A 27,757-nucleotide genomic window follows, 5' to 3' on the forward strand; every position below is an offset into this window, starting at 1 on the left:
TAGCTTGGAGGAGACTGAGGGGTGACCTCATTAATGTTTACAAATATATGAAGGGTGAGTGTCACGAGGATGGAGCCAGGCTCTTCTTGGTGACAACCAATGATAGGACAAGGGGTAATGGGTACAAACTGGAACACAAGAGGTTCCACTTAAATACGAGAAGAAACTTCTTCTCAGTGAGGGTGACAGAGCCTGGAACAGGCTGCCCAGGGAGACTGTGGAGTCTCCTACTCTGCAGACATTCAAAACCCGCCTGGACAGCTTCCTGTGTAACCTCATCTGGGTGTTCCTACTCCGGCAGGGGGATTGCACTGGATGATCTTTCGAGGTCCCTTCGAATCCCTGACATTCTGTGATTCTGTGTGATTCTGTACTACAACTGCTGTGTAATATCACTACCCTCTTGCAATCAAATGTATGTACACACTTGTGCCCTCCCACACGCACAGAGTTGGCACTGTAGGTCCCAGCGATGATAATTTTCAGACATTACCTTGCTAAGGAGACTCTAACAGCTGCTCGCTGCAGTGGGGTTTATTTCCTAGTGGTTAAATTCTAGATACTCACACTACTACTGGCATTAAAGTAATGGTATTGTTGAAGGAGAGGAGAGAAAAAAGACCCAAACAAGTTCTGATGTAAATATGTAGACCTGTTAAGAATATATTTTCTGTAACTACAGATGCCAGTGATTAAAACTGGCCTTATCTTACGGCTTTTCAGTTGGTTCTTACGTATCCCAGAGGCACATAGTAGGCCATACAGAAAATAAAAATATAGAGAATTTACATTCCAGCTATATATTCTGCAATTATATATATGTGTGTGTGTACATATATACAGAGAGAGAAACTTCAAGTACAAAACCAGGTAACTGGTAAATTTTAACCTCACTAAACCCCCCATCCACATTAAAAGAAAAAATCATAGCAAAAAGATAATTGAAAAATTCCTCAAATCACTTTTCAGCATTCCAGAATCCGAAGAAATTACAGAAACAGTTGTGTCAAAGGCTAAAGGACCAGATGCCTATAGAGGGCACCTTTTGAAACACTGTTTTGCATTTCTAGGAATTGTTTTCAGTCTTTAAAAGGGATGATGCCTGGCTGGTCAGGATGTTGGCACAGGCACTGACTGGGGGACACTTGACCAGCCTTTTTTGAGGTGCTGTGGAGCTGCGGTAGCTGCGGGGGTTTTGAGCTGGCTCGTCTGTCCATCTGGGCTTGTGTCCATCTGAAAAGCACCGTGCTGACTCAGTAACGGAGCCAGCTCCTCGGGTAGGTCCAGGTGCCTGATTCTGCTCATGAAAACTGTCCCTTTGCCATGGGTGGGAAAGGGTATGTGGGCATGAAAGTCGTGAACAAAGCCATGGCGCAAACCTTGCTTCTGCTGGGCAGAAAAGCGAGTCACAGTAAAACTTGCACCTCTCCCCTTGAAGACAAAGCCTGTAAACCTGTGTAATGTTCTTTCCCTGCCTCATAATAATTTGTTTTCTTCTTTTTTACCACCAGGCAGAAGTCTTGCCTGACCTAAAGACATTAAAAGAAGCTTAGGTGGGAAAAAGTGGCATTGGAATACACTATTGTAACCAGAAATTGTGTAAACTGGTGCTTTTATAATGACTTTGCTTGATGATGAAACGGAAGAGAAGGCTAAAAGAACAAACTTGCTGAATCCAGTTTTCCCTCAAGGATGAGTTAAACTGGAGCGGGTGGAATTATACTCTAGTGAAACTACCTCAAGTGCAGGTGGTATCTTAACCTACCATTCAACCACAAAGAAGTAGTGCTGGGTGAGTGATGTGATCAGGTACCAGTGTGGGCTGGGTTGTGGAGGTGGATGGGGAAACCTGAATAACCACAGCTTTCTGAGGGGGACAGTGGGAAAGAATGGTACCTTCCCTGTGTTCCCAAAAAAATACGAAACAAAAAAATCAGCTGCTGATGAAATCTAGGCATTTCCCTCATGCTGACTTCTTTCCATTCAGTCAAAAGAAGTGGGGTTTGGAGACTTTCCTGTAAGCCTTAGGCAAGAACTGAAATCCCTCAATAGCATCACTGGCACTGTGAGCAATATTTGGAGAACATTACTCACTGTAGTTACTTGAGGCTAAACAGGGAATTCTTTAGATTCTCTGTGTAGAAATCATCCAGATTACAGAAGCAATAGTGGCTTTTAGAAGGGCTTATGCACCCCAAAGTTGATCATTCCCCCCCCCCCCCATATTAATTGGTCTAATAGCAAGTACTTTCTTGACCCACAAACTGTACCTCATTTGATGCTGACAGGTGTTGTTTCTCAAAGCAACACTGAGTGGTGTCTTTTACCTAACTGTAGGAAAACAAGGCTATTCTAGCCATGGCCTTGTACCTGACCTTACTGAGGTAGTCTTCTTGTGTCATCCCAACTGAGCTTTTGTGAATGGCTGTCCATTCTCTGGTCATTTGGATGTCCAAAACGTAAAGAATTATTCTGATCGAGGGCTTGAAGGGATAGAAAATGACACGTGGAAAATTAAATTAGGACAGAAATCATCATTGCCCTGTACCTTGTCCAAAGTGGCTGTGAATTCAGAAGAGCATTTGATAACCTGCTTTGTGATCTTTTGTGACTTTTTGAGGTGCAAAGCAATGAAGGGCTGTGCCCAGCATTTATGACTGCTGTATTTTCATGTTGTGGTCAAGACTTGCTGTTCCTTTTGTAAGACCGTTCATATTGCTGTGAGTGAAACCAATGGGTTTAGAGCTGCTGTTTTGTCTGCGTAACTGGGCATGTTCAGGTGACAGTGATTTCTACAAACTTCACCCTGCTACTTGATGTAACACCAGCTGGAAGGCCTTGGTTTTCTCCATGCAATTTTGTGAAGCACTGGGTCTTTCCGATAATTATCTTCGCTCTATTTCCATCAAATCCTGGTTGAAACTTTGGCTTAGTAAAACAGAGAACGTGCAGCAGCAGCGGCTGTCATCTCAGAGCCAGCAGCGCAGACCAGACGTGTGATGACAGGGACATCTCTCTCTTCAAATGCTCTTATGCTGCTGGAAAATGTGCTTTATTTCCATAGTTTATAAATGCACACCAGGCACGGCTTACAGGACCAGAAGTGCTGTCTGAATTTGAGAGAACAGGGATACTTGGACTTGCTGTCAGGTTTGGATGCTTTTAGTAGAACCTGCAGATGCTGCATAACGTGGATATTACTGTTCTTACTTGTCCATAGAGTTCAATGAGGAGACCAAAACCAGCGACACTTTGTCTTTCTAAACCTCACTGCCGTGATTGATCCAGACACTGAAGAGGCAGGATATCTTTGCTGTCACAAAAAAACCCAGAAAATCTGTGCTACTTCAAATGAAAAAATTATGAGAGCAGCTAGGGAAGCAACCAAGAAACAGTGGTCTGGGGAGCTGCCAGCCAGGACCTCAAGTGACTGCTCTGACTAACGGAGTCCATTGTTTTCCCATGTATATCAGTGCTGCTAGCTTGGCTTTCACAGTCATTTTTAAGGCAATAATTGTCCTAGCAAATCAGCAATATAATTTAACTACTGCTGTCTAAACTAGTTTCATGATCATCCATTCTCTAAAGTCGCCAGATTTTATTATTTACCCACAATACAATTATACCAAAACATACATATATTTAAGAAAAAGAAACACCTTTATAGAAATATTGATAGTGCTCTGAAATCCTCTGTCACAGCTGGGGCTCTGTTAGACATTGCTAGAGGTCTCCCCGCTTGAATATTCCTCCGTTGTGCTGGGCAGAACAAACTTCACGTATCGCCCCTTCTCCCAGCCCCTCCTGATCCGCAGCAGTCTGTGCTGGATGCAGGGCAAGCTGAAGATGACTTTGGCGAGGATGACAGTACATGGGACGAGCAGCGTGAGGGTGTAGGTCGGGGGCAGGTAGAATTTGTACTGGTTCTCATCAAAAGCCCGTGACCATCCGTACGTCAGCGTGTGCAGTGTGCTGATTACCAAAGCAATAAATCCAAGGGTGGACTGAAAGGAAGAGAAACACACGCCAGTTAGCAGAGGACCTCGTGCCTGGCTATTTTGCTATATTTTTTTACACTGGTTTGTGAGTGTACACGGCACAGAGAAAGCAATGAATATTCCTGCGTTTCTTGACCAGAACAAAACACGACTGGAAACCTTTCCTGGGTAGCATGCCAGACCGCTTTTTTTCTTTTTCTAATCAGAGGTTAAGTGTGATATTAGAAACACAGCAGGAGTTTCCCAGAAGAAGCTGCCAGTTCAGCCAAGGGGTGGGCTCCTGCCCCTGGCCCCTGTTGTGCATCTCACTGCCGGCAGCTCCCAAACCCTCCTCCCCAGCCGCAGCTGCCGGCTCCACCACCTGCCGCTCCCTGGATGCCGAGAGGCTGCTGGCGGTGCGGTGAAGCATTGGCATGGTGGCCCTGGACCAGCAGTTGGCACTGACACAAGTTGGTGAAGCTGCAGCTTCACACAGAGCAAAGACACCTTCGGGTAACTGCCCTCATCTATAGGAAAAATGAGATTGTGGAGAGAGAAGTGCTCTGGTCTGAGGTGAGCACCAGCCCTGAAGGCTTTCCTTCTCTGTCTCTATTGGTTTGTGAGTCAGATCTGCATGGTGGACCAAGTCCCTCAAATGGGGAGTCAAGAGCCCTTTATCCACTCAGGGAGGCAGCAAGAACCCAGCCCCTGTTCTGCAGAGCAGAACTCCCATTTTCAGCTGATATCGTGGCTCCCGGGCACCCACAGAGACAACGTGTTCCTTGAATATTTCCAGCTTACTCTGAGGGCCGCTCTTAAGAGGGGTTTTACTCTGTGGTCCCCTCACTGGTGGTCTCCTGCCTGGATGAGAGGTGGTGGCTCCCAAGCTTGCAGCTCCCGCTGCCCATGAGCCCTCACTCCTGAAGGCATCTCAAGTACAAGCCTTTGCTGCTGTATTTTCAAAGAAAAGCATGGGTGCAGCATATTGCTGTGCTGCCCTTCTTCACATGCTTGGTGTAAGCCTGCGATAACAGCCACATTTCAGGGTGCCAAGACAGGGAAAATTTTGCTGCTGATGTCCCTAACATAGGGAAGGAAGCTTTTGCAAGCCAAAATATCTGGCTTGGTGCAGCTAGTCAGAGACTGGCAAGAAACATGGTCTTCCTGAAGATACATCCAGGAAAGAGGACACAGCAGGGAAATAAGGGACCAGGGCAAGACACGAGGAAGGACTCATCATTTTCTCTTGAAAAAATAATTGTAGCTGGAAAACTACTCAATTCAAAGCATCCCTTCCTGTTTTTGATTGCTGGGAAACTATTTAAAAACCCAGACAACTTTTTAAAATGTACCACGTTGTTACCAACTCACTAGACCAAGGCTCCTCTAATCTTCAGAGCAGATCATTCAGGCAGCTGAGGGGACTTGGCAGGGGAGGGAAGGAATGCTCCAAACGTGCTACCAGATCCAGGTACTTTCCTTTTACAGCACTATCTGGCAGTCATGTGGATGTCACTGGGTCCTGCCAAGATTTCACCCATATAACACCCAGTCAGGCTGGGGAACTCTTCTCTGTCTTACAGCTGAGCCAGGAGTTGGGACCAGACCTGTGAGCTGAACCTCAGTCCTGCCTGCATCCCCACATCCATCCTTTCTTCTGGGGATGGCTGTCCTTCTTACAATAAGGCATGTCTGATTCCTAAGCCAAAGAGATAATAAGTTTCACTTGGAAAATTAAGGATGAGCTTGCTGGAATATGCCAGGATCACAATTGAACTTAACAGCGGGACCCTACCCGTCGCTCCTCTGTCATTTACCGATGCTGAGCTTCTCTCCAGCAGGCAATAAAACCCCTGGGTGGCAAAAGGTTGGGAGTACCAGCTTGAGACTCATCTGGCAGAGGAGAGAAGTAAAGCAGGGCAGGGGCAAAGGGGACAGGATGATGTCCAAGGGCAGCAGATGCTTTCTGCCCTGGGCAGAGGGGGCTTCCAGACTCAGCCCGAGCGGGGCTCTGTGCGCAGCAGCGATGCCAGAGCTGGAGATAATTAGTTTGTTCTTCTTTCAACTGCTGTTGGCACCAGGGGAGAGCAGCAGTGCAAATTAGTAGGACAAAAGGTGATGAACCATCACAGGTGCTCTGTGACCCATCTCTGTGTGCAGACAGTGGGGGCCATGAAATAAAAAAGCTAATTGGCAAAAGAACACATAGATAAGCCGTCAGTGGCGGGAAACAGTGCTGGCAGCTCCTCAGACCATGGCAACGGGCTGATCCGCTCCCAGCACAAACAAGGGGCTGTCTGGGGAGAGCAGGGGGCGTCTGGGGGGGTCCCAACGCTGGCTGAAGGACCTGTGGACAGCAGGGCCCCGTGGCTGCACCCGCCAGACAAGCTGTCACCTGGGCACAGGTTGCTCTGTAAGTGCACCAAAAACAAAAGTTTCGCTGATCGCAGCTTGGCTCAGTATATACAGCTCAACATCTGCTCAGTGTATTACAGTGCAGAGCCTGCTAAGCACCCCCAGGGGCTGATTTGCCAACATGCTGATCCCTGATACCACACTAAGTTCTGAAGCTCTGTTCTCATTTATCCTCTCAGTGCAGTTTCTGGCTATGAAACTGTTTTTTTTCTTATTTGTTTTGTTTTAAACAGTGGCAGGTTTTTTTGTTGGTTGGTTGGGTTTTTTTTCTTCACAATCACAGCATGGGGAATGTAAGACCACCACCCCCGTAAGGTGTTAAAGCCCTCTGAAAGACGGCTGTATGAAGATGCTATCATCTTCCTAAAGCACGCTTTGCATCTGTTTTCTGTTTTGTAGTAACTCTTACATCTCCCTCATCACCTTGGTGTCTGCGAGGTTCCCTGTAATGCATCAGCAAAGGTGACTTGGTTGCTTGTGGCTCATTTAGAAAAGTCTGAGCAGTGCCCAAAGCCGACAGCCCCTTCCTGACCCAAATATGTTTCTGACTTCTGCTGCTGTCATCCCATGAAGTCATTAGCTCCATGGAAGCGGCTCTGGCTCGCTCTTCGTCGACAGGAGGGTTAGAAAAGGTCTGATGACAGATTCTTTGTACCTTGCAATACATGAGCTAAGGAAGAAACCAGGTCAATTCAACCTTCAAACTCCAGGAGGACTTCTCAGGGTGGGAAGGTAAAGGCAATCATACACATTTTTACTTCTCAGCCAAGTAGAGTTGATTTGTACATCACAGTTGAGTTACAAATGAATCATTCCTGTTAGCCAGTGTCAAGATCCCATACATCTTCTGTTAATCAAAACTAGACATATAAGGGAACTGTGTATCCAGTTCAACTATGTTTAATTGAATTTTGTATATGTGCAGGAGCTACTATAAAAAATTAACTGTGGGGTTTTTAATTTTTTTTTGTTTTTGTGTGTGTGCGTTTTTTTGTTTGGTTTGTTTTTTTTTTCCTAAAGCCTTAGCAACAATCCAAATGGGATTTTCAGCCTTTCGGGGCAACAGAAGTGTATTTTAAGAGCATGGCAGTATCCCATGACACTGATACAGGTGCCCACCCTGCTGCTAGAAAATGTCAAACCTGGGCAGCTCCAGGTAAGGACGGGACTAAAGTGGCTCCTGGATTTGAACCAAGGCTCAGCCCTCTCTCAAACATGGCATTTGGTGCAACGTCTCTCAAACACACCAGCCAGTCCAACTGAGATGGCAACGAATTGCTGCATTTTCTTGGAGACATCGGGCTGGGGTGGCAGCACTCCCCATTTTCCCTGTCTTTTCACTTCTGCCAGGCACAGGAAGCCACAATGCCTCTGGTGCACTGTAAATGGCCAAGTGCTAGGCATCCCAAATATTTGAGGAAGCAGCCTTGCGCTTCACCCCTTGTATTTACATTGTGCTGCTGTGCATTAATTTAGGGAAGATCACATCACGCTATGTGCATGTTAACCGCTGGAGCCTGGGTAGCTGTATTTGCTCTTAATTTTCTCAAGAAAGGCATCACCAACTTACTGAAGAGTAAATAATTTAAGAGAGTCCTCCTTAAAAAAAATAAACGGAAGCTAGTGTTCTAAGAGATCTGTAACCTGCTCTTTTTACATGGTATTTCCACAGTAGGGCGGCAATACCAGCCGTGCCTCTCCTGCATGTGATCGGCTCGTGTCACACCATCGTGCCTTATCCCACACAGACAGAAATAGGTGTATTTTTCCAGGAACTAAGCCAGCCAGTTCCCATGTGGGGCAGCCAAGAGCTATTTTGGAGCTGACCATCACATATTTGCCTGGTCCCAGCGCTGACATACCCTTAGAAAAACGCGGGAAGGGCTCCCAAAGGGCAGATGCGACAGTCGTGTTACAAGCACTGGTAGGAAACAGCAGCAGTACCTGCCATGATAACATATATATTACATGACATAACGCCAGCACCCTCCAGGACAGCTGCCAGGCTGCCTGGGGAGCCAAGGGGAAATGTAGAGAGTTTCAAAGCCTCCTTCCAGGCTGCAAGGGAATAGTTCCCTTCATTTGGGATGCCTGCTATGAGATGCCTAAGCCAGGATCGATTTATCCAACATCCCAGCGGCTGCAGCCCTCCCCTGAGATGTGATGGCAAGAATTAATAAGCTTCAGCTGTCCGATCCGAAAGAGAGGTTTAAAGCCAGGTCTCCCTCCTCCCTGAGGGACAATCTCTTGGGGTAAGGCTCTCCTGGTGAGGCTCTTCTCCTCAGTGTAAATAATTACTCACTAGCCCACAGCAAGAGAGAGAAAAAAAGACAAACTGACTTGCTTGGCTGGTGATCAGGGGCACTTGTGGGGGAAGCAGGGGAACAGGCTTCAAGCTCCTGCTCTAATGAATATTGAATTATTTATATGCTGCTGAAGAGCTTCACCAGGAGAGGCTGGATGATAGATATTCACCTCTGCATCCCTGAACCCTGCCCTCCCCTTTTGAAGGGCTGGATGTGATGAACAGGGGAGGCTCCGCAGCGGAGACTGTGGGGGGACAGGGTCCCATGGGGGGTTACACATGTTGGGGTGCCACACTGGTCACTGCAGCCTGGCTTGAAGCCTGGCACATGCTATGCAGCAGCAATGTAGGAAACACAGGAACACGAGGTTTCAGGGCTATGGATACAACGCTGACATGGTGAGTGGAATTTGGGGAATTTGGCCTCAAAGTGAGCACTAATGTGCAGAGAATACTTGAAGGTTCATTCCCTGCTATCCCTGTTAATTAGCCCTAAGCCTGGCTCCAAGCGCATCCCTGAGAGTGCTGCACCCCCTGAGCTTGGGGTTTGTGAATGTCCCATGTGGTGGACGCAGGTCATGACAGGCATTTGGCCTTTGGAAGCTTGGACATCGCTGCAAGTTGAAAGAAGGCTCCTAAGCCACTGAATGACCTTGGAGAAAGAAAAATTGCACTTCTAATTCACTTTTTAGGATCAGACATGGACTTTTCTTTGAAATCCCACCCAGTTCTCTGTGCTTCTTGAGCTTGGGTATATTTATAGACCAGTCTATGGCTTTTCAGACCAGTCTCTATTCAGTATTTGGGTGCATGCAAGCTCTGTCAAACCTGACCCTCCCCTGCACAGTCCTCCCAGGTGCTTTCCTATCTGCTAACTTTTCAGAAGCTCACTCTCCCTGAAATACAAGGGCAGACCTGCATTCCCCAGCCAGCCCTCTCCACGGCGGGTTGCACACCTGCCCTCCACAGCCTGCTGCAAACTGCCCCCAGCAGCTCACACGTGTCATGCATGACTGACACATGGCTGGCTCCAAGGGGGATCTTGCCCATGCAAGGGAACAACCCTGCCCTCTCCAAATGACCCCAAGGCTTTCTGCCTTTCCACCTTGTGTGACTTCAGGAGGTTTTTAGCTGATGAGGAAAAGGATTCTACAGGGGGGTGTCACATGAGCAAAGCCCAGGCTGTTTTTTTTTCAGCATGTCTAACTAATGCTCCTAAATGCAGGGTGAGAAAGAACTCCAGCCAACACATTAAAGACTCCCTCCTGCAAAGCCTCCTGCTAATCCTTGAGCAGACGCCCATGACACATCACATCTTCCCTTCCCCTCGAGACAACAGCACCCTCAGCAGCGCGGACGAGCCCTGTCTGAGAGCCATCTGACCCCCCAGGACACACCACATCCCCACCGCTGCTCTCCACGTCACCTCTTGGGCGGGGGGTCCGTGGCTCTGGGGTGCATGGGGATGGGGGGACTGGCAGGGGTTCCCCTGACACCGGGGCACGGCTTGTGGTGGCTGTGCCGGAGCAGGGACATGTTGGGACAGCAGGTCAGCCTCTACCCCCCGTGGTCTGCGTGAGGGCCTGAGTCTGCAAAATCACTCTCTGGCATCGGCAAATGTCAACTTTACCTGAATGAAACTGAATTCCCTCCAGTTGAGAGAGTTTGCGATGGATGGAAGTGAAGTGATGGCAAGTAACGACAGCAAGCCCAGGGCAATTATTCCAACAGAGATATAAATCTCCATCCTCCAGACTTCCTCCTCTACCCAGATATTCATCTTCTTCTCCATAGCCTGGTATGACAATGAAGGTTTGTTAAAACTGAGTGCTTAGGAATAGAGGAACTGAATTTTATCTGTATTCGTTTTGGTTTTGGAAGCAGCTTTCCTGGATGAACACTGGGTCCTGTTCACACCTCCAGTGTTATTTGCCCCCGCATTTTGGGAGGTGTGGAAATGCTCTTTTATCCCACTGCTGTTTGGCCAAGCTCTCAAGCCTGCTGGAAGAACTGCTGAATGTTTTCAGCTCCCACAGCCCATAACCACAGCAGCAAGCCCCGAAGTTGCATTTGGAAAGGTAATTAGAATTAGAAGTCGGTTTAAAGCCATGAAAACAAATACAGATGCTTGAATATGCAGTAGTCTCCTAATAACCTCCATTTTAAGTGCATTTAGGGGGGAAATTGTTCATGCTAATGGAAGGGAAGATGTGTTTTATGCTGCATGGCAAAGAACAATATTTAAAACCCTCCTCTTTAGCCCATTAAATGGCCTTAATTTACTAAACAAAGATGTTGCTAGAAAACAGGAGGTAGAGGGGAAATGAACACAGGATGCTCGCCCGAGATTAATGTGTGACTGTGGCAATTGAGAAGGACCTGCTCGAGGCTGGAGCCGAGAGGCTGGGCATGTCGTTTGATGGATGCTTTGAACAGGCACCATCACCGAAAGCAGCTGTCCCACTCCCCACTGCCCCCACGGCCCCTTCCCTCCTCTGAGTGGAGACAAGCATTTGGGAACACTCGGGAAATATCCCAGTGCAGAAAACAGACTGATTACAGGACAATTCCTTGATCAGGTTCCCTGCTCAGCTGTACAAGGCTTGTGCCATCCCAGGAGGGAGCGGGGTGGAGCAGTGAGAAGCTGGGGGCAGGAGAAGGGCAGAATCACATTTCCCGTGGCATTGCCAAGTTATGGAGCTGGTTGAATTGCCTGTAGGTAGCAATCTCACACTGCATAAACACTGCAGACAGTCTCAATAAGGCAAAAGTCCTTTTCCACTTCCTTGTTCTCCTAGACTATGACCAGTTCTTCACCATCACTTTATTTAACTCCTGGAAGCACACTGTGATGAGAACACATCTCCTACAAAACAAACCCCCTGGATTATGACGTGGTTACTTCAGCGGGCACCTACTGTGAACATCAGTACGGGCAAACGGGGATCTCCCAAAATCTAAGGAGAAAAGTTGAGGGGAACTCTGCTCCCTCCAGCACTGGATTTCTCCCCTCCTGGCATTTTTCCTGCCTCTGCCCTAGTCTCAGACACAGCAGATGTGGGCAAGGTTGGCTTCAAAGGCTTGTCTGTGCTTCTGGGGAGTGATGGCGTGGGGCAGTTTGACCCCAGCCCTGGCTGTAAATGCACAGACAGCACCCTGCGAGACGGCTGATCCTCTGTGCGGATGGGCGTGCAGTGCACTCCTCAGTGCGGTACGTGGTGTGCAGTTCACAGAATCACAGAACAGTTTGGGTTGGAAGGAACATTCAAAGTTCATCCAGTCCAACCCCCTGCAACAAGCAGGGCCATCTTCACCCAGATCAGGTTGCTCAGAGCCCTGTCCAGCCTGGCCTTGAATGTCTCCAGGGATGGGGCATCAACCACCTCTCTGGGCAACCTGGGCCTTCACCGTAAAAAATTTCTTTCTCACATCTAGCCTGAATCTCTCCTCCTTTAGTTTAAAACCATTATCCCTTGTCCTGTTGTAACAAGACTTGCTTAAAAATCTGTCCCCGTCTTTCTTATACGCACATTTTAAGCACTGAAAGGCCGTTCCCTTATGGAAGAAGTGCCTGTATAGATAATGGCTTATTCCCACTGTCCCACACATGCTTTGAAAAGTGACCACAAAAGCCAAGCTGTTAAGCCCACTACCCAACACCTGGATGTGTGTAGATTACTACAGGTGCTGACCTGAAGAGCACCCCCATTACCTGCTTGACGGCCGTCTCGATTAGCTGGTAGCGGTGGGAGCGGCGCATGGGCAGACAGAGGCTGTACACGGCGTGCAAAGCCGCACAGAAGAAGCTGAGGAGCCCAATCTGCTTTCGGTGCTGGAGCCACTGGTCGAGCCAATCTGGAAAACGCCTGTATTTGGTGCCGTAGTAGAGCTGCGAGCAGGCTGCCAGCACCCCGGGCAGGTAGACGAGAGACAGCATGACATAGGCCACACAAGGCAACGTTGTGTTGACCACCTCGATTGGGATCTTGTATAACTTGTTCTTCTGCTCCCTGATGTAAGGGTGGATGACCTGTCGGATCAGGTTGTAAGTGAAGAAGCAAAGAAAGAGCCCCAAAGCTAAAAAGATGGGGATTTTCCAGGCTGGCAAGAGGCGCAGGGGAATGTTCTCGATCTCACGAGCTGATGATATGCAGCCCATGTCCACAGGGGTGAATCCCATGGCTTGAGCAATTTCTGCTACAGTGCGCTTGGCTTCTTGGTTATTTGAGCAAATCAGAACCTGCAAGGAACAGAAAGATACACGTGGGGCAAAGAGAGACCATGCTGCTGGGAAGGAATGTGTCAGGAGGGATGCTGTGCTAAAAGGAGCCTACATTATTTCACTGAGCATCATGCCTCCTGGCAGGCTTTCTGATGGGGATTTACCATGGCTGCCAAAGACCTTTCTCTCTGGACAGGTTTCCTTTCATGTGTGCACCACCAGTTTGTTTTGCTGGCTGTGTTTAGATAGATAAACAGACAAATAATACTTCTCACTTAGGCAGAGGTTTGAAAGACTACAAAGCGTGAAGTAAGTGAGGGCACTTCATTTCTGAGCAAAAAAAAAATGCAGAAGCTATGGGGTGGTCTCTGGATACCCAGCCAGCACTCAGACCCCTTCTCCTGGGGCATCAGGCTGTTTTGTTGATGTTGCCAGACCTCAGCTGCTGAAACGCTTGGGATTTGGCTCTTGTCAGAAGAAAACAATACCTGCTTATTTCCATCCCTGGCACCTGACTGCAGTGTCCACGCAGAAACCACATTAAACCCCTTGACCACAGTGCAAGCTGGGAACAGGGAAGCCAAGTACTCGGCGTTGGATTCTTTGTGATGGTTGAACTCGGAGTTGTTACTAACGTCCACCAGGATCTTGCCCGCCAGCAGATCAGCCAGGTCACAGAGGGTGGAGTAGTGTTCCCTGAAAACCGCCACAAAAATGACATCTGTCTTCTTCACTGCCTCAGCCTGGAAGGTGACTTCTGCTGCAGAAGGGAAGAGGCCGGCTTTGCGTTTCGGGTTGCGGCTGCCGACCACCACCTTGAACCCGGAGCACACCAGGCGGATGGCCAACGACCGGGCGAAGTCCCCGCTCCCCAGCACCCCGATGGTGCGGCCAGCTGCAGGCTTGATGCTGGGGTCACCCTCCATGCTCTGGTGGCCCAGGAGGGGTTTGGCCATGTCTCCTCCAGACATCCTGGCAGGAAAAGCAAGGGGAAATGCAGGTTCATTGGGAAGCTCTCGCAGAGACCCAGACCACATGGGGAAAAATGCCATTTAGGCCACTTGAACAGAAGTGCACATGGTTTTGGGTGAGAAGGGAATTCCCTGACACCTACAGACAGACATACAGCATTGGGTCCCAGTAGCCCAGGACGAATCTGCCAAACCCACCTGCAAGTGTGCAGTAACGTACAAGCACCATTGGAGGGGGACAAAACACCACGCTGGGCCAGAGGTGAGGGGTTTTAGGAAGGTTTGTGAGATCTAACACCTCCTGGCTTTGATCTAACACTCATCCATGCTTTACTGTTCCTCATAGAACAGTTTGGGTTGGAAGGGACCTTCAAAGCTCATCTAGTCCAACCCCCTGCAACAAGCAGGGACATCTTCACCCAGATCAGGTTGCTCAGAGCCCCATCCAGCCTGGCCTTGAATGTCTCCAGGGATGGGGCATCGACCACCTCTCTGGGCAACCCGGGCCAGGCTCTCACCACCCTCATTGTAAAAAAATTTCTTCCTCATGTCTAGCCCAAATCTCCCCTCCTTTAGTTTAAAACCATTATCCCTTGTCCTGTCACAACAGGCCCTGCTAAAAAGTTTGCCCCCATCTTTCTTACAGGCTCATTTTAAGTACTGAAATACTGCAATAAGGTCTCCTCAGAGCCTTCTCTTCTCCAGGCTGAACAACCTGAACTCTCTCAGCCTATGCTCATTAGCAGGGCTGTTCCAGCCCTCTGATCATTTTTGTGGCCTCCCCTGGATCCTATGTGGGCACCTCACACTGCCAGGGCAATCCTAACAGTGACCAGGACCAGCAACTCTCACACCACCCATGGCATCTTCTGAAAAGCCCAGGGCCAGGGGTCTGTGGGGATCCCTGAGCCCACATTTGGGAAAGCCAAAGGGGTACTTCTGATTTGCAAGAGCAGAATCAATGCCGGGAGTTTAAGTTGAAATGAAAGTGTCCTAAAAATGGTAAATGACGAGAGTTGCAGCCTTTGCCTGTTCCAATATTTGGGACTGGCAAGTGCTGTTTGCTTCAGCTCTTCAACAAGTAATGAGAACTTACTCGTGACATTTAAAAAATATATTTAAACATGATGGGATTTGCTCATGAAAGATCTTGATGAGCTTTACAAACGTTAATGAATTTTGCCCTGTAACACTCTGCTCTCCGTACCAGATTGGATATTGAGGCCATGGAGAGGTTTTGAGCAGATCGATAAATGCAGGGGCAGCACGCCAGCCGGCCCCAGAGGTCAGAAGAAACTCATGCAGGGAACTGCCAGGCTGCTCATGGGCTGTGCCACCAGCAGCTCAGGCAAATTTGCTCCTAAGGAATGGCAAATTTCTTAAGGGTGAATTTTTTAAGGGCTCAGGAGGTGTCCCAGGGACGTACATACCAGGACATCAGGCTTCTCTATTGGGTAGACTGGTAGAGATTGTAGTAAACACCATAAATTAGCAGACTCGTGATATATTGGCAATGAAAACAACTTGTTTTCAGCAGAATACAGTTTGCCTTATAGCTAGTCAAGGTCTTTCAAAGTGAAGGTGACCACTCTGATGGGGTGACCTGGTCCTTGGTGCAGGCTGTGTTTTCCACAGGCTTTTGGAAATGTCCTTCACCCAAGGCTTTTCTGGGATTGGAGCAGTAGTGGTGCAAAGGGAAGGGCACTTCTGCATCAATAGTTGCCAATGGGAAGCAAACGCTAAGAAGGAATAAATAATCTTCATAACGGGAATAGGTTACCAAGGGATTTCCCTGAGGATCTGTATTGTTCAACATGCTTGTAAGTGATCTGGGAAAGGGAGTGAACATTGAGAAGATGGAGCTTGTGGGTGATGGTTGTTTAGGACAGTCAATCTTTATTGAGGAGAATCTGCAGAAGGGTCTCCTCGTTCACAGTGCCCGAGCACCAAAATTCACTACTGACACATGCCAAGTGCTACCTATGGCCATAATCTCCCCTAACTATACATGTACTTCAATGAGCTGTAAATTTGTTAAAACCACTCATGAAAAAAGATCTGGAGATCCCATTTTTCTGAAAATATCAGCTTGTTGCTCCCTGGCAGACACATCAAACAGAGCCTGAGTTGCTGGGGGAGATCTCTCACACAGCAACCACCATCTCTCACTCCTGCTCCGCATGGAAAGAGGACAACATCTTCAGCAGACGGACCTCGAAACTGTAATTCACTGTCCTGGATACAAGAAAATCATGTCTTCAGTGACAATACTGTTTCTGTGGCAGAGGTCTGTCTGATTTCCTTGCCTCTCACCAAGCAGCCCCTTGTCCCAGAGACCAAAGATGTGTGTTCATGGATGAAGCTTTCTCAGGAGAAAACAAGTGCCAAAAGCAGGCAAGCTGCCTGCTCCCCTTTAATAACACCTTTCTTGTACTCCCCAAATACCAAATAGAGTTTCTTTCATGCTCTAGATGAGCAAGAGACTCCTGTTAAACTCAGAATTACTCATATTTCACTCTGAAATTTTCTGCTTCTGTTCCAGATCTGTGCCGCAAGGCTGATGTGGTAATGCTGGCTGTGTCAGCTAGGTGTATTCCATGTATATCACAGTCACTGGGGCGCTTCATCCAGGAATTGGTGGGAAAGGCACAAAACAACACAGAAAACACTACTAGACCACGGTATGAATCCATATAGTGAACAGTGTGATGCAGTTCTGCTTAATTCACTGCAAAAAAAAAAAAGGGAATAAACCTAGAAGAGGGTCATAGAGAGAGATATGACAGGGGCTGTCAGCTTGGAAAAGAAACACATCGGTGAGGGGGGAGAAGAGATCACCCGGGGTGAAGAGCAACCTCACAAGTGGAGCTCGGGGAATGCTGGAGAGCAATACGGACAGACCGTCCTCTTCTCCCACAACCAGTCATGCTGCCAAACCCCTAGTGTAAAGTAAAGCAGCTTTATCTGAAAAGATTTCTTTTTCATAGCTCCTCCTTATCAGACACTTTATCGAAAGCTCACTGCTTTACTCTTCAGAAACCTTCTTCCTCCGCCTAAATTTATTCATGGCCAGAACTACTTGTTCTAGGACCAACGCTATTGTTCAGCCTAATGAGCTTTCTTTCCTACACCCCCCCTGCACCTTTTCCGCCACCTGCACACAGAAAATGTTCTCCCAAAATAGAGACGCATCTCTGGCTCTCAGCCAAGGAGAGAGAAATCAACATTCAGTGTGACAAAGTGGTTGTTACCTGCAGATTCATTTCATAATCGATCTAAAGCACCTCAAAAGCTCTCTCCGTGCTCCTACTGGGATGTGAATTTTGCTGCAAGCAGATTTTCTTGTAGTGTGTTTTCTCTGTCCTGTAACTGCCACTGAACATGTAGAGAGATGTTGGCAATGTTTGCAGATAAACAGCTTTGCTGTCTCCAGATATTTTGATTAAAAGGATGACAGAATTAAATGGCCTTTGAAGTCAGCAGGATAGTTGAAAAGTAAGAAGCCTCAAAATGTTTTCTGTGGATTTTGGTGTGATTATTTCAGTCGTGTTCTCACTGGTGGGGCTTTGGAGCAGGACCCAACCTGCTGCACAGCCCTCGGTGGAATGGCAGCTCGGTCCCTGTCATGTTGCTGTCACTGTCACACACTGAAATCCTCCCAAGGAACGAGGAGAAAAATCCCACTGTCACTGTAAATGCAATTCACCGAGACAAACACTGTGGTGTCTGCCTAATAGATGCCTGGAAATGGAGCGCCTGATTAGGCAACAGGTTTTTTCACTCTTGTATCTCTGCCGAGCACACAAACCCACCCACAGCTCCTGCGCCACCCCTGACTTTCCATGTCCACTCTGCTTTTTCTGCACCTATGGACAATGTGCTACCTGCTTAAAACTCTCCCCCTGAAAGCTAATTCTTCACGGCAAGGTCAAACCACCAGTGCAAAGTGCTGTGGCCAGGATGCCATGGAGTCACCTGGAGACAGAGGAGGCCAAGAGCGAATAACACGGTGCTCGGACACATCTTTAGTGTGCTGTAGCCTCAGATAAACCTCACTTATTGATCTTTCTTAACAAAGAAACTGCACTCCTGATGAGTTATGGCATGTGCAATTCAAGGAAATCGGTTTCTTATCAAGGAAGCTACGAGATGATTTAAAGCACAGTCCAATGAAAGAAGACTAGCTTCACTCCTGGCTGGGAAGCAGTTCCCTAATTAAAATAACTAACACAATGTAAAGCTGCCCTTCCACTAGTCTATTAATGGCACTTTTATATCACTGCATGGGGATGCTATGTCCAGTTCTAGCATGCTCATTCCTTTGTGCAGTTCACTGACTACATTGCAATTACTGCTATTATTTGGAGGACAACAGCAGTGATGGGCAATGAGCAAGACGGGGAGCTCACCTCTGCCAGGCACCCTACCAAAACTGGCCAGAAGGCCACTCCTGCCCCAAAGAATGGGATTAGACAGACAAAAGCTGGGTGAAACAAGGCAGTCAAATTTCTGTTGCCCAGGCAGAGGGGTGGGAGGGTCTCTCACAGAAGAAAAACATGGATAATTCAACATATTTTGCACCTGAGGCTTGGCAGAGCCTGTTAGCTTAGGCTCAGCGCCAGGCAAACAAGGTTTTTCTGCCTCTCTGCCCACGATGAGCAGCCTCGCTCGGGTTTGGCAGCCCGACAGCCGTGCTGGACGGAGCTGGGGTACAGGAGCCTGCTCAGGTGTCTCTGGGCTCACAGCAGAGCCAATCTGCCCAGCAGATCATCCCCCACTGCTAACGGGGACCCAGCTCCGTTGTTATCCTCTTTCCACAGACGTGGGGAACCCAGATATCAGCGATAACAAGACCCCAGCAAGTTTGCCTGGGAAGGCCCAGATATCCTTGGCCGACTCTTTAACAATGAGACCATCTTTTGGGGCCCCTTTCACTTCCTCGGGTACAGGACAGACTGGCTGGTTCCTGTGACTCGCAGTCTGGCTGTGTTTGAGTTGCAAACCCTGAAGGAGGATGGAACTGGGGTGGGAAGGCATGGGCTTCAGTTCTGGCCAAAAAAATCAAGACTCGTTTCACTACCTTGGTATTCAGATTTATCAGATAAAATATAACTTAGTTTTACAATAACTCTAATAAAAACCCCTCTAATAAAAACATTTCTGAGGCAAACTGTGCCTAAGAACATGGCAGCAATCTCCTAAGGAGCTCCAAGTAATGGTCCTGTCCAGTGTAACTGCACTGGTTCCTGTTGGCACAAAAGCTTCTCTCTGAGCTCAGCCCCACATACAGAGCCTGAGCCAGCAGCACCTTGGCTAAACCAACCGCTTTTGTGTCTTCCCCCGAGGTCAGGCTTTGTTCAGACCGACCACAACTGAGTCTCCAGCAACTGTGGATTCAAGCTGGTGCAGGTCATCACAAAGCCTCCTCTGTGCTTCAGCTTCTGCGTTGAGAGTTATTTGAGATAAAGCACATGATATTATCTACATCTCCTAATGAGCACATGGGTTGAAAGACCAGTGAGCCACATGAGGAATCAAATGATGTAGCAGAGCCCTTGGTCAAGTCATTGCAGAGGAACGTCCTGTTTTCTGCACCAGGATGGTCCCTCTGGGCTCTGCTGCCTGTGGAGCATGGTCCCACAAACACACATACTGGAGGGACGGGGTGATCTCTGCCCCCAGGGGACTTTCCATCTGCATAGAGAGAACTTTGAACCATGAAGTTGAAGCCCTCCAGCTTCTGTTTGCAGAGCTCTCTGCTCAGCACTGTGCCTGCCGGCACCTTCTGCTGCGTTAACCATCGAGAAGCCCCAGCTGGAGAGGAGCATTCAGTGCATGAAGTCTCCATTCAGCACTTGCTGTGAGCAGAAATGCTCACTTTTTGGCTACAGACATTTTGTTTCCAGGGAAAATAAAACATTAAAGTCTCCTTCCCACACCCAGAGTGTCCCACAGAGGAGCACAGAAAGCACCATGTACCTGCTGGGACTGGAACAGATTGAAGAAAAGGGCTTATCCAAAGCTGCTTTAACCCCAGCAGACCTTTCAGTCCTTCCCAGGCTGACTGGAAATAACCCCTCTGCTCTGCAGGCAAGCGAAGGAGCAGGGGAAGAACCAGGTTTGCTGCCTTTTTCCCTTCTTTCTCCTTCCAAAGCAGAGTTAACTCTCCTCGGTGCAAACCAGGAACTGGCAAGGGGAATAAATCAATCATCTGTATTACTTCAGCCAGAAAAGCCATGCTGCAAACCTACCCGGGAGGCCAGCCAACCCGTGAGAATGAGGAAATGCGGGGAACCGGTCTCCCCGCTCTTCAGCCCCTTCGCCCATGTGGCAAGGAGCACTGGTGGGGAACGGGGGCTGTTTGCCCTGTGCCCATACTGCCGGGGTGGGGAGGTGGGACAGGGACCTGCCCCAGGGGAGACGGTCCTGCCCCGAGCAGGCATCATTGGGTGCTGGGGCTGTCCCCTGCGACATGGTGGGGACAGACCTGCTGTGGGCACCGGCGGCTGCTGTGACCCCAGACCTACTGTGGGACCCGTGGAGCTGCTGCATGTCCCCCTGCCACCTCTCCACCCCACTGCACTTTGCATTCAGAGGTCCTCTTCCCTGCCCCAGGGCAGGTGTTTATCTGACTATCCCATTTATCAGGTGTTTATCTGTGAAAACCACTTCCACAACCCCCTGCAAAGCACACCTTTCTCCTATCTCTCAATCCAATTAACCTCACTACTTTCCTCTCTTACCCTCAAAGGTCATGGAAAACAATTTGCCCCCTCTTTTTTTGCAGATACATTCTGCATTTTGAGAACAAGTTTCACATCTTCCTTGAGTTTTTCCTGCATGAGTGAAACACAACTCCTTCCTCAGAGCTGCTGTTTACTGAGTGTCCAACAACTCAGCCTCTCTTCCTTGCTCTCATTTTTGGAGGATGCTCAGAACTGCATTTTCCAATGCACCACCCAGATCAGAGACGCCACTTCCCCAGTATGCCACTTCTCTTTCTTCATCCCAGCACGCTGTTTGCTTTTGCACAACTGTGCGATATTGTTGACTCATGGGCCACAGTGCCCATCACCCTGTTCTCTGGCTCCACATGGCCTCTGCCTGGCTGGTCACTCACCCGGTGTCCACATGGTCAGTTAGTCCTACCACACAGGACACTCTACCACTCTATTTTTTTCAGACCATCTCTCCAATTTGTCACAATCTTTAATTCTTAGTCTCTCCTCTAAAACATTTCCAGTTCCTCCCACTTTGGTGTCCCCTACAAATTCAGTACGTGCTTCCGGACTCCATCACCCGCTAATGAAAACACGGGCTGACAGGCACTGACCCTCCTCACTCTCTACACACTGTGGTTTAAACATTAACAAATACTGAGGATGTTTTTTCGGAAGCCATCGGTGAAGCCAAAGGCATGTCCCTGACCATGGGATGTTCTTCACCGTGACCAAAATTCAAAAACATCTTTCAAAACAGGGGAAAGCGGAGGAGAAAGGGCTACCAGAGTTTCCCAGCAGGGCAAAACAGTCTCTTTCTCCCAGGCAAACTCAGACATTCTGGCTACAGTTTTCCTATAGAAATACATCAGCCTGTGGTCACTTTACAGGGACAATTTCCCTTCCCAAGGTTAAGCAGGCAACATTAACGCCGAGCAGAAAAATCACCCGCCTGTGATATGGAACTGGAAAACAAAACTCTTTGCCTCCTTTCTTCATCAAAACTATGTACTTCTAAGCACAGTTACTAACAGGTTCTCCCAAATTTGTCTCTGATGGCAAATGGCTTTGCAGCTACCCCTTCTCTGCAGCATAGTCCTTGTCTGAAGAGCTTCCTGTGCTCTTTTGCAAAAAGATCTTGCTTCTTGTGCCTGCTGTGTTGATAATCAGAGGCCTGAGAAGGGCCTGCCCGGTAGTAAAACTTCATAAAATGGGAATCTGAAAGTGTGGGAAGCCCAGAGGTTTTTTATGGTAAGACTGAAGAGAACACAGACCTGAAGCAAGATGGGGTGCAGATGCTGACCAGAGCAGTGCCGATGCTGACATGATGTGATCCTGAATAAGAAGGTTATTTTTGATGTTTATCATCTCACAGTTCTTAAGTAACATAAAGAGGTGGTTTACAACAACTTTAGCTGCTGTACTTAAGTCTTATGTGGTTTATCTGGCTTTTTTGGGGGGTCTTAATTCACTTGCTGCTCTTATCAAGTTAACGACTATCTCACAATGACTCATCCATGTCTGAGCCTTCCCCTCCTGGAAGTGCAGGAAGCAGCCAAAACCCCCGGTGGTGGAAGCTTCTCAGGTAGATCTAATAATACCCTCTGGCCAGACATGACTGGAGGTTCTCCTGCCCGAAATGAGCTGGGGAAACTCTCTTCACCTCTTCTCCAGGCAGCATGTGCTATTCTGCTGGGAGCCTGAGCACTTCAGAGACGGTGAGACCTGACTTCAGCAGTCACCGCAGGGAGCTGGCAGGCTTCCTCTCTTTAAAACTTCTTTACTTCTTTCCAGGAAAGACACAGAGGAATTGTGCTGTGTGTGCATGAAAATATTTGCATTGGCTATTCCTGCTATGCGGTGCCTGTTAGAAGGGTCTCCAAGATCAGCACTCTATTGCTTTTCTGACTTTGCCTCTCCCAGTGACTCAGAGGATGCGCAGGACCACAGCGGGGGGAGAAGACACAACTGATGGCATGGGGTCAGCCCGGCTCCTGCTGATCTCTTGCTTTCCTCCCTGTGAGCCCAGGCATAGCACACAGTACCCAGAGGAAGCTCTGAGCCAGCCCTGAATACACACAGCCATAAAAACAGGGCGTTCTGTCCAGAAAAGGCAAGAGAGCTAGTGTAGGGCCACACTCTGCCTTGTGTGCCTTTCCCAGCAGCTCCTGGGAAGCTACCCAGAGAGATGAGCAAATGCGACTGGCTGAACAGGTGCCCCCGTTCAGGGATCCAGATGAGTGGGAGAGATGCTCTCCACCGAAAGGCCACTTGCTGCCCTGAGATGTTGGGAGCCCACAGCATTCTGCCTTACCCTGCCTGTCCCCAGAGCTTAGGGCTCTTGCTGGTCAGCCCAGGGAGGAGAATTCACCCAGTCCCTTCTGTTGAAGGACACTGAGCTGCTAACCCCTTGCTGTGTGTGTGCCTTTCTGGCCATCTGTTTTACATTTCTATTTTTCTGCACTGCTTCAAGCAGGTGATGAAGCCAACAGGAAAGGAAGCAGAGGGAGTATTACTGACCCGGGAAGTACTGGAATAAAAGCAAGAGAAGGCAGCAGGTGGCTTCAGGAGGAAAGGACCACGGAAGGACAATGACTACGATGATCATTTTTCCTTGTGAATACAGCACTTGCTTTGCCTGAGCACACTATATTCCTGGGGGCATGTTCCTGCTCTGCTGAGCAGCTGTCGTGGGCAGGAGGTGAGTCTGGGAAGGAGAACACTTTGATATAAAGCAGTGGCAGAAGGTACCAACTCAGCGGCACATTCTCCAGGATGAGGGAAGTTTGGTGCATGTGTGTGCACGGCACGCCTGCCCCCAAGGTCGCCAACGACTTAGCGAGACCCATGTGTCCTGGAGGAGTGCAAATACCACGTATTTCACCACCGCTCAGGAGAGCCATCCTGTGCCAAGCTATGCTGGCTGCTGCAGAGGGAGCTGATGCTGCCTGCCTGGTCAGTTCTGTCCATCTGGGATCCTCCTTTGATGGCCTTTAATGTGTTTTTTAAAGCCAGCTCTGCTGGAGCGCTGCCTCCCGCACACACCTGTGGCAAGCACGCCCTCACGGTGAGAAGTTAATTTATTCTAAGCACCTGAAGTGATGTACATTGGTATCTACTAGTGCTTACACATGATCAGTAGTTGGTATCAGCATACTTTTGTGGGGGACATGCTATCGACAGACCCTGATTCTTGAAGCCTACAGCCCATGGAGAGCTGTTAGGATTATTTTTGCTGAAGACTACAGTGGTGTATTCATACAGACTAAATGGAAATACATACTCAAGAATTACCACAATCAAGGCCTTAGAGAGAGTTACGGAAAATCCGAGAACCGGAAAAAAGGATGGGAGGAATTTCTGTCTCAGTTCCTTAGACCCTGGGAGAAATTTTCAAAATGTTCAAGTGATTTAGGCCCCAAAGTACCTAAGGGCTTTTGGAAATGGGACATAAGCTCCCACATCACCAACATGCTTTCAAAATGTTTTATTCTTTCAGTTAAGCTACATTTCACTTACACTTAGATGAAGATGGGAAGCTACTTAATCCACTCTAAAGCTATGGGGAAAACTACCCTCCAAAGAAGCAGTAACTTAAAATTTGGAAATAATTAGCATTTGCTTCCATCATGGGTTTGACAAAAAGCTAATTCTAATCAGTGATGGTAAACTTTGAGATAACAAATTAGTGGGTTTTAATTCTTGGTATGTGACTTCTCTTACCACAGCTGCCAGCGCCTTTCCCACCTCTTGAGAGCACCGGCCTGCTTCTTCCACCATCGGAAAAAATGTGTTTCCCCTGAATCTAAACCGGCTTCTATTTATGGGTGTGATGTTACAAGGTCACAGCCAAAGTGTACTTCCTCACAATAAAAAGTAAACCAAACCAAAACCAAAAATGAAAAGCAAAGCAAACAAACAAAAATGCTTTCAAAAAGCATGTTTTCCTGAGGCTCGGTGTATTTCTTTTAAACAAAGACTTGTTGAGTCATCAACATTTATGTCTTTACAGTTATGGAGGAAATCAAATATGTGCAGTGACTATGGGATCTCGTATTACTGTACATTTGTTTCATAGCAAATGTGATTTTAGAAAAGGGGAAAACTTAAGCTTGATGTAGTATTTAAATCTTGTTAGCCCTCTATCTCCTCAGCCCACAGGAGCCCTGATGCTGTAGGCAATGGCCTTCCTCTCTGGCTCTCTGTCAATTTTGGTTTCTTGCCATGGGAGGCATTTTTCTGTGCGTTGGTTTTATTTAGAATATACTGAGGGAAATGATCTGAGGTCCTCGGTACCTGTCCGTCCTCTGCTTGGCTGAGTAGGGTGCAGACCCCACAAACCCCCGAGCAGAGGTTACACCCTGGGCAGGGTCACAGGACAAGGACAGTCCCACCCCAGGTCACATCACCTGTGGGATGGTCGTACCACAAACTCACCTCTCCAATTCCTTCACAGCTTTCACCCTTCATTACTCTGACATGAAATTAAGTGCTCAAGTCCCCCCATAGAGCATCCTACCCTTGTGCCTTTTACAAGCCCCTACATCGGTACAGGAACCTCATGGCTGCTCCGCACTCGCCTCTGCAAGACTGTGGGCCCTGGCCAAGATTTCTTATATCTCAGTGCTGATTTCTCCTCCGCTGGAAGAAGCCACTCATCTTCCCAAAGCATTTGGAGAGCTGAGAATGAAAAAGTGAAACCTAAGCGCAAACTGCTCTCTCAGGGATACAACCTGACTTGTGCCCTGGTCTGTACCTCACCACCCCACCGCGCTAGAGCAGAGCACATCACGAACCTACTTTGAACAGCAAAAACCGCCTCGCTTCGGGAGGGTTTGTGCCCGGTACCAGGAAATGTATTGTACCTGCACGGCCGTGGCCGCCAGCCACGGGCAAGCGCTTCCAGCACCACCCGTCACCGCAGCCCCGCGGACCTGCCGGGGACGAGCGTCCCACCGGCCTCTTCCTGCTGCCCGCCCGGATTTGGGACACACCGGCCCCCTCGGAAATTTCTGACCGGGACCCGGCCCCAGCCTCAAACCCAAGACTGGCACCGAGGCGGCCACGGCCGAGACCGCCCCGGGAGCCGTTGCCGGCCCGGACCCCCGTGCCCGAGCCCAGGGGCCGAGCGGCCCGCGGGGTGGAACCGGCCCCCGGTCCCGGCGGTGCCAGCGGGACGGGGCCCCGGGGCCGAGCGCTCCGCAGCGAGGGAGCCCCGGTAGACCTCGAACAGTCACCCCAGGCAGGGGTAACCGCGGCGTGCCAAGCCGAGCCGCCCCCGCTTTGCACTCCGTGCCCAGCGCGGCCCCGCGGCTGCCGGTTCGAGCGCCGGCGCCGGGCACCGCTGCGCCTTCCCGGGCAAGGCGAATCCCACTGCGCCCGTCCCCCCGCGGTGCTCACCTCTGCGCGGCGGCGGCGGGCGGCGGGAGGGCGAGCGGAGCCGTCCGGTAGCGGTGAGGCGGTGCAGTGATGTCAGGCCGCGGGCTCCGCCCTCCTGCCCATGTGCCCGCCGGCGGCCGCCAGAGATCCGCGCCGCTCGGCGCGGGGCGGAACGGCACAGCGCGGCGTGGCACAGCACGGCATGGCACAGCAAAGCCCGGCTCGGCACGGCATGTCCAGGCCTGGCGCAGCACGGCTCTACACAGCCAGGCTTACCTCATGGCACAGCACGGCTTGGCACAACCTTGCCCGGCTCAGTACTGCCTGGCCCAGCATGGCTCTTCATGGCCCGGCACACCCCTGCCCGGGGGTGAAGATGTGGGCATGGGTGTGAAAATGTGACCACGGGGAGTCCTCCAGCCCTGGCCCCACCACCAGCCCCGTTCCCCGCTGCTCCCGCCCGGGTGTCACTGACATGCCGAGGTTAAACACACACGGGCAGGAGCGCATCGCTGCTGGGGCTGCAGCAGACACGGTATCCACTGCAGGCAGGAGGCAAAGGCCGATCTTAATTTTCTATTTATAAGTGTATTTCAGAGCCAGCCAGTGTTTCATTTTAATAGGAGGGTGTGGCTTGGTGTTCCTCTCCCTGTGCTATCAGGGGCTGCGCACCTGCTCTTAAAAGCTGTGCCATGGGGCATGGAGCAGATAATGCTTCTTACTCCCAGACCGGGAAAGAGTTGTCGTGTTGCAGCCAGCTCTAACACAGCCGCGCGGCCCTGCTCCAATAGACCAGCAGTAGTTTACTCTCAGGCTGCTGAGACCTGGCAATAAAAGTGGTGTCTTCAGGCAGAAACACTGGGTCAAACCCACAAGGACTGAGAAAAAAAACAACCAAAAAACCAACTCCCTCTGGAGCTTTGATTCGCTCACTCAGTAGAGGAGAGGAGCACGGAGGGGGGGGGACCTGAAGGGATTGTTTCATCCATCCCCGAACCAAGGCATAGCTGGGGAGATGCTGGTGCAACCTCTTTTTGAAGCCTGCACGGAGGGATGTGGAGCCCCTCTGAACGAGCCTTATATGCTTCACCGCCTCTGCAGTTAGGAGGGTTTTCCTGATCTGATCTTTGCTGACTGCCATCCCCTCTGTGCCCCTGTTGTACATGGGAGGTGTGTTCTTAGGATGAAACCATCCCCACTTCTTGACCCTCTCCTGGGCTGACTGTGATTTTAACCATCCCTGCCCATTCTCACTGCTGTCCTCCAGCGATGTTCTCCCTCTGCTGCCTCTGTGCTGCCTGCAAACGGGCACAGCTGCCAGCTGGGGCTGTCCTGGCTCAGGGGAGGGTACCTACCGCTTCTCACATCCACTATTACATCCATGGGTGAGAGATAGAGAAACCTGCTTACATTGGGAGGCTGCAGCAAAGGTGTGGGATTGCTGGGGAAAGCTTGTGTTGGTGCCTTCCAGTGGCTGGACCTTGGATAATAGAAAGCTTCAGAAGCTGCAGAGGTTCAAGCTGCAAACTTCGAGATGCCGTGAGTTCCCTGTGTATTGGGGAATACTAGAGAGGTGAGAAAATGTATTGGCATGGTTAGGAGAAGGTGGATCACTGGGATATTTCATCATGCCTCCACGAAGTCCATCTGTGACTGAATGCAGCCGAGAAACCCAGGAGAGACCCAGATTATTGCTTACCCCCTTCTTCCCTGTTGTGGCTCCTGCCTCCTTATGCATATTTTAATCATACTTAATTTATATACCACGA

At 49.4% G+C, this 27,757-nt stretch overlaps 1 protein-coding gene across 3 annotated transcripts; it reads right to left on the bottom strand.

The window, feature by feature from the left end:
* Nucleotides 1-631: 631 nt before the first annotated feature.
* Nucleotides 632-26,256, bottom strand: STEAP3 (STEAP3 metalloreductase). 3 transcript variants are annotated; one of them, XM_082056327.1, is made up of 5 exons: nt 26,010-26,247; nt 13,408-13,891; nt 12,410-12,937; nt 10,328-10,492; nt 632-4,004 (listed from the first exon to the last, which is right to left on the bottom strand). In XM_082056327.1, the coding sequence occupies exons 2-5, from the start codon at nt 13,888-13,890 to the stop codon at nt 3,714-3,716; spliced, it is 1,467 nt and encodes a 488-aa protein (XP_081912453.1). In that variant the 5' UTR covers nt 13,891; nt 26,010-26,247; the 3' UTR covers nt 632-3,713. The 3 variants fall into 3 exon arrangements, with proteins under 3 accessions (XP_081912453.1, XP_081912454.1, XP_081912455.1); XM_082056328.1 differs by lacking the exon at nt 26,010-26,247 and adding an exon at nt 25,834-25,854; XM_082056329.1 differs by lacking the exon at nt 10,328-10,492 and having other exon boundaries at nt 26,010-26,256.
* Nucleotides 26,257-27,757: the final 1,501 nt, after the last annotated feature.

This window comes from Streptopelia decaocto (genome assembly GCF_964273445.1).
Source record: "Streptopelia decaocto genome assembly, chromosome: 6".
Classification (NCBI taxonomy): domain Eukaryota; kingdom Metazoa; phylum Chordata; class Aves; order Columbiformes; family Columbidae; genus Streptopelia; species Streptopelia decaocto.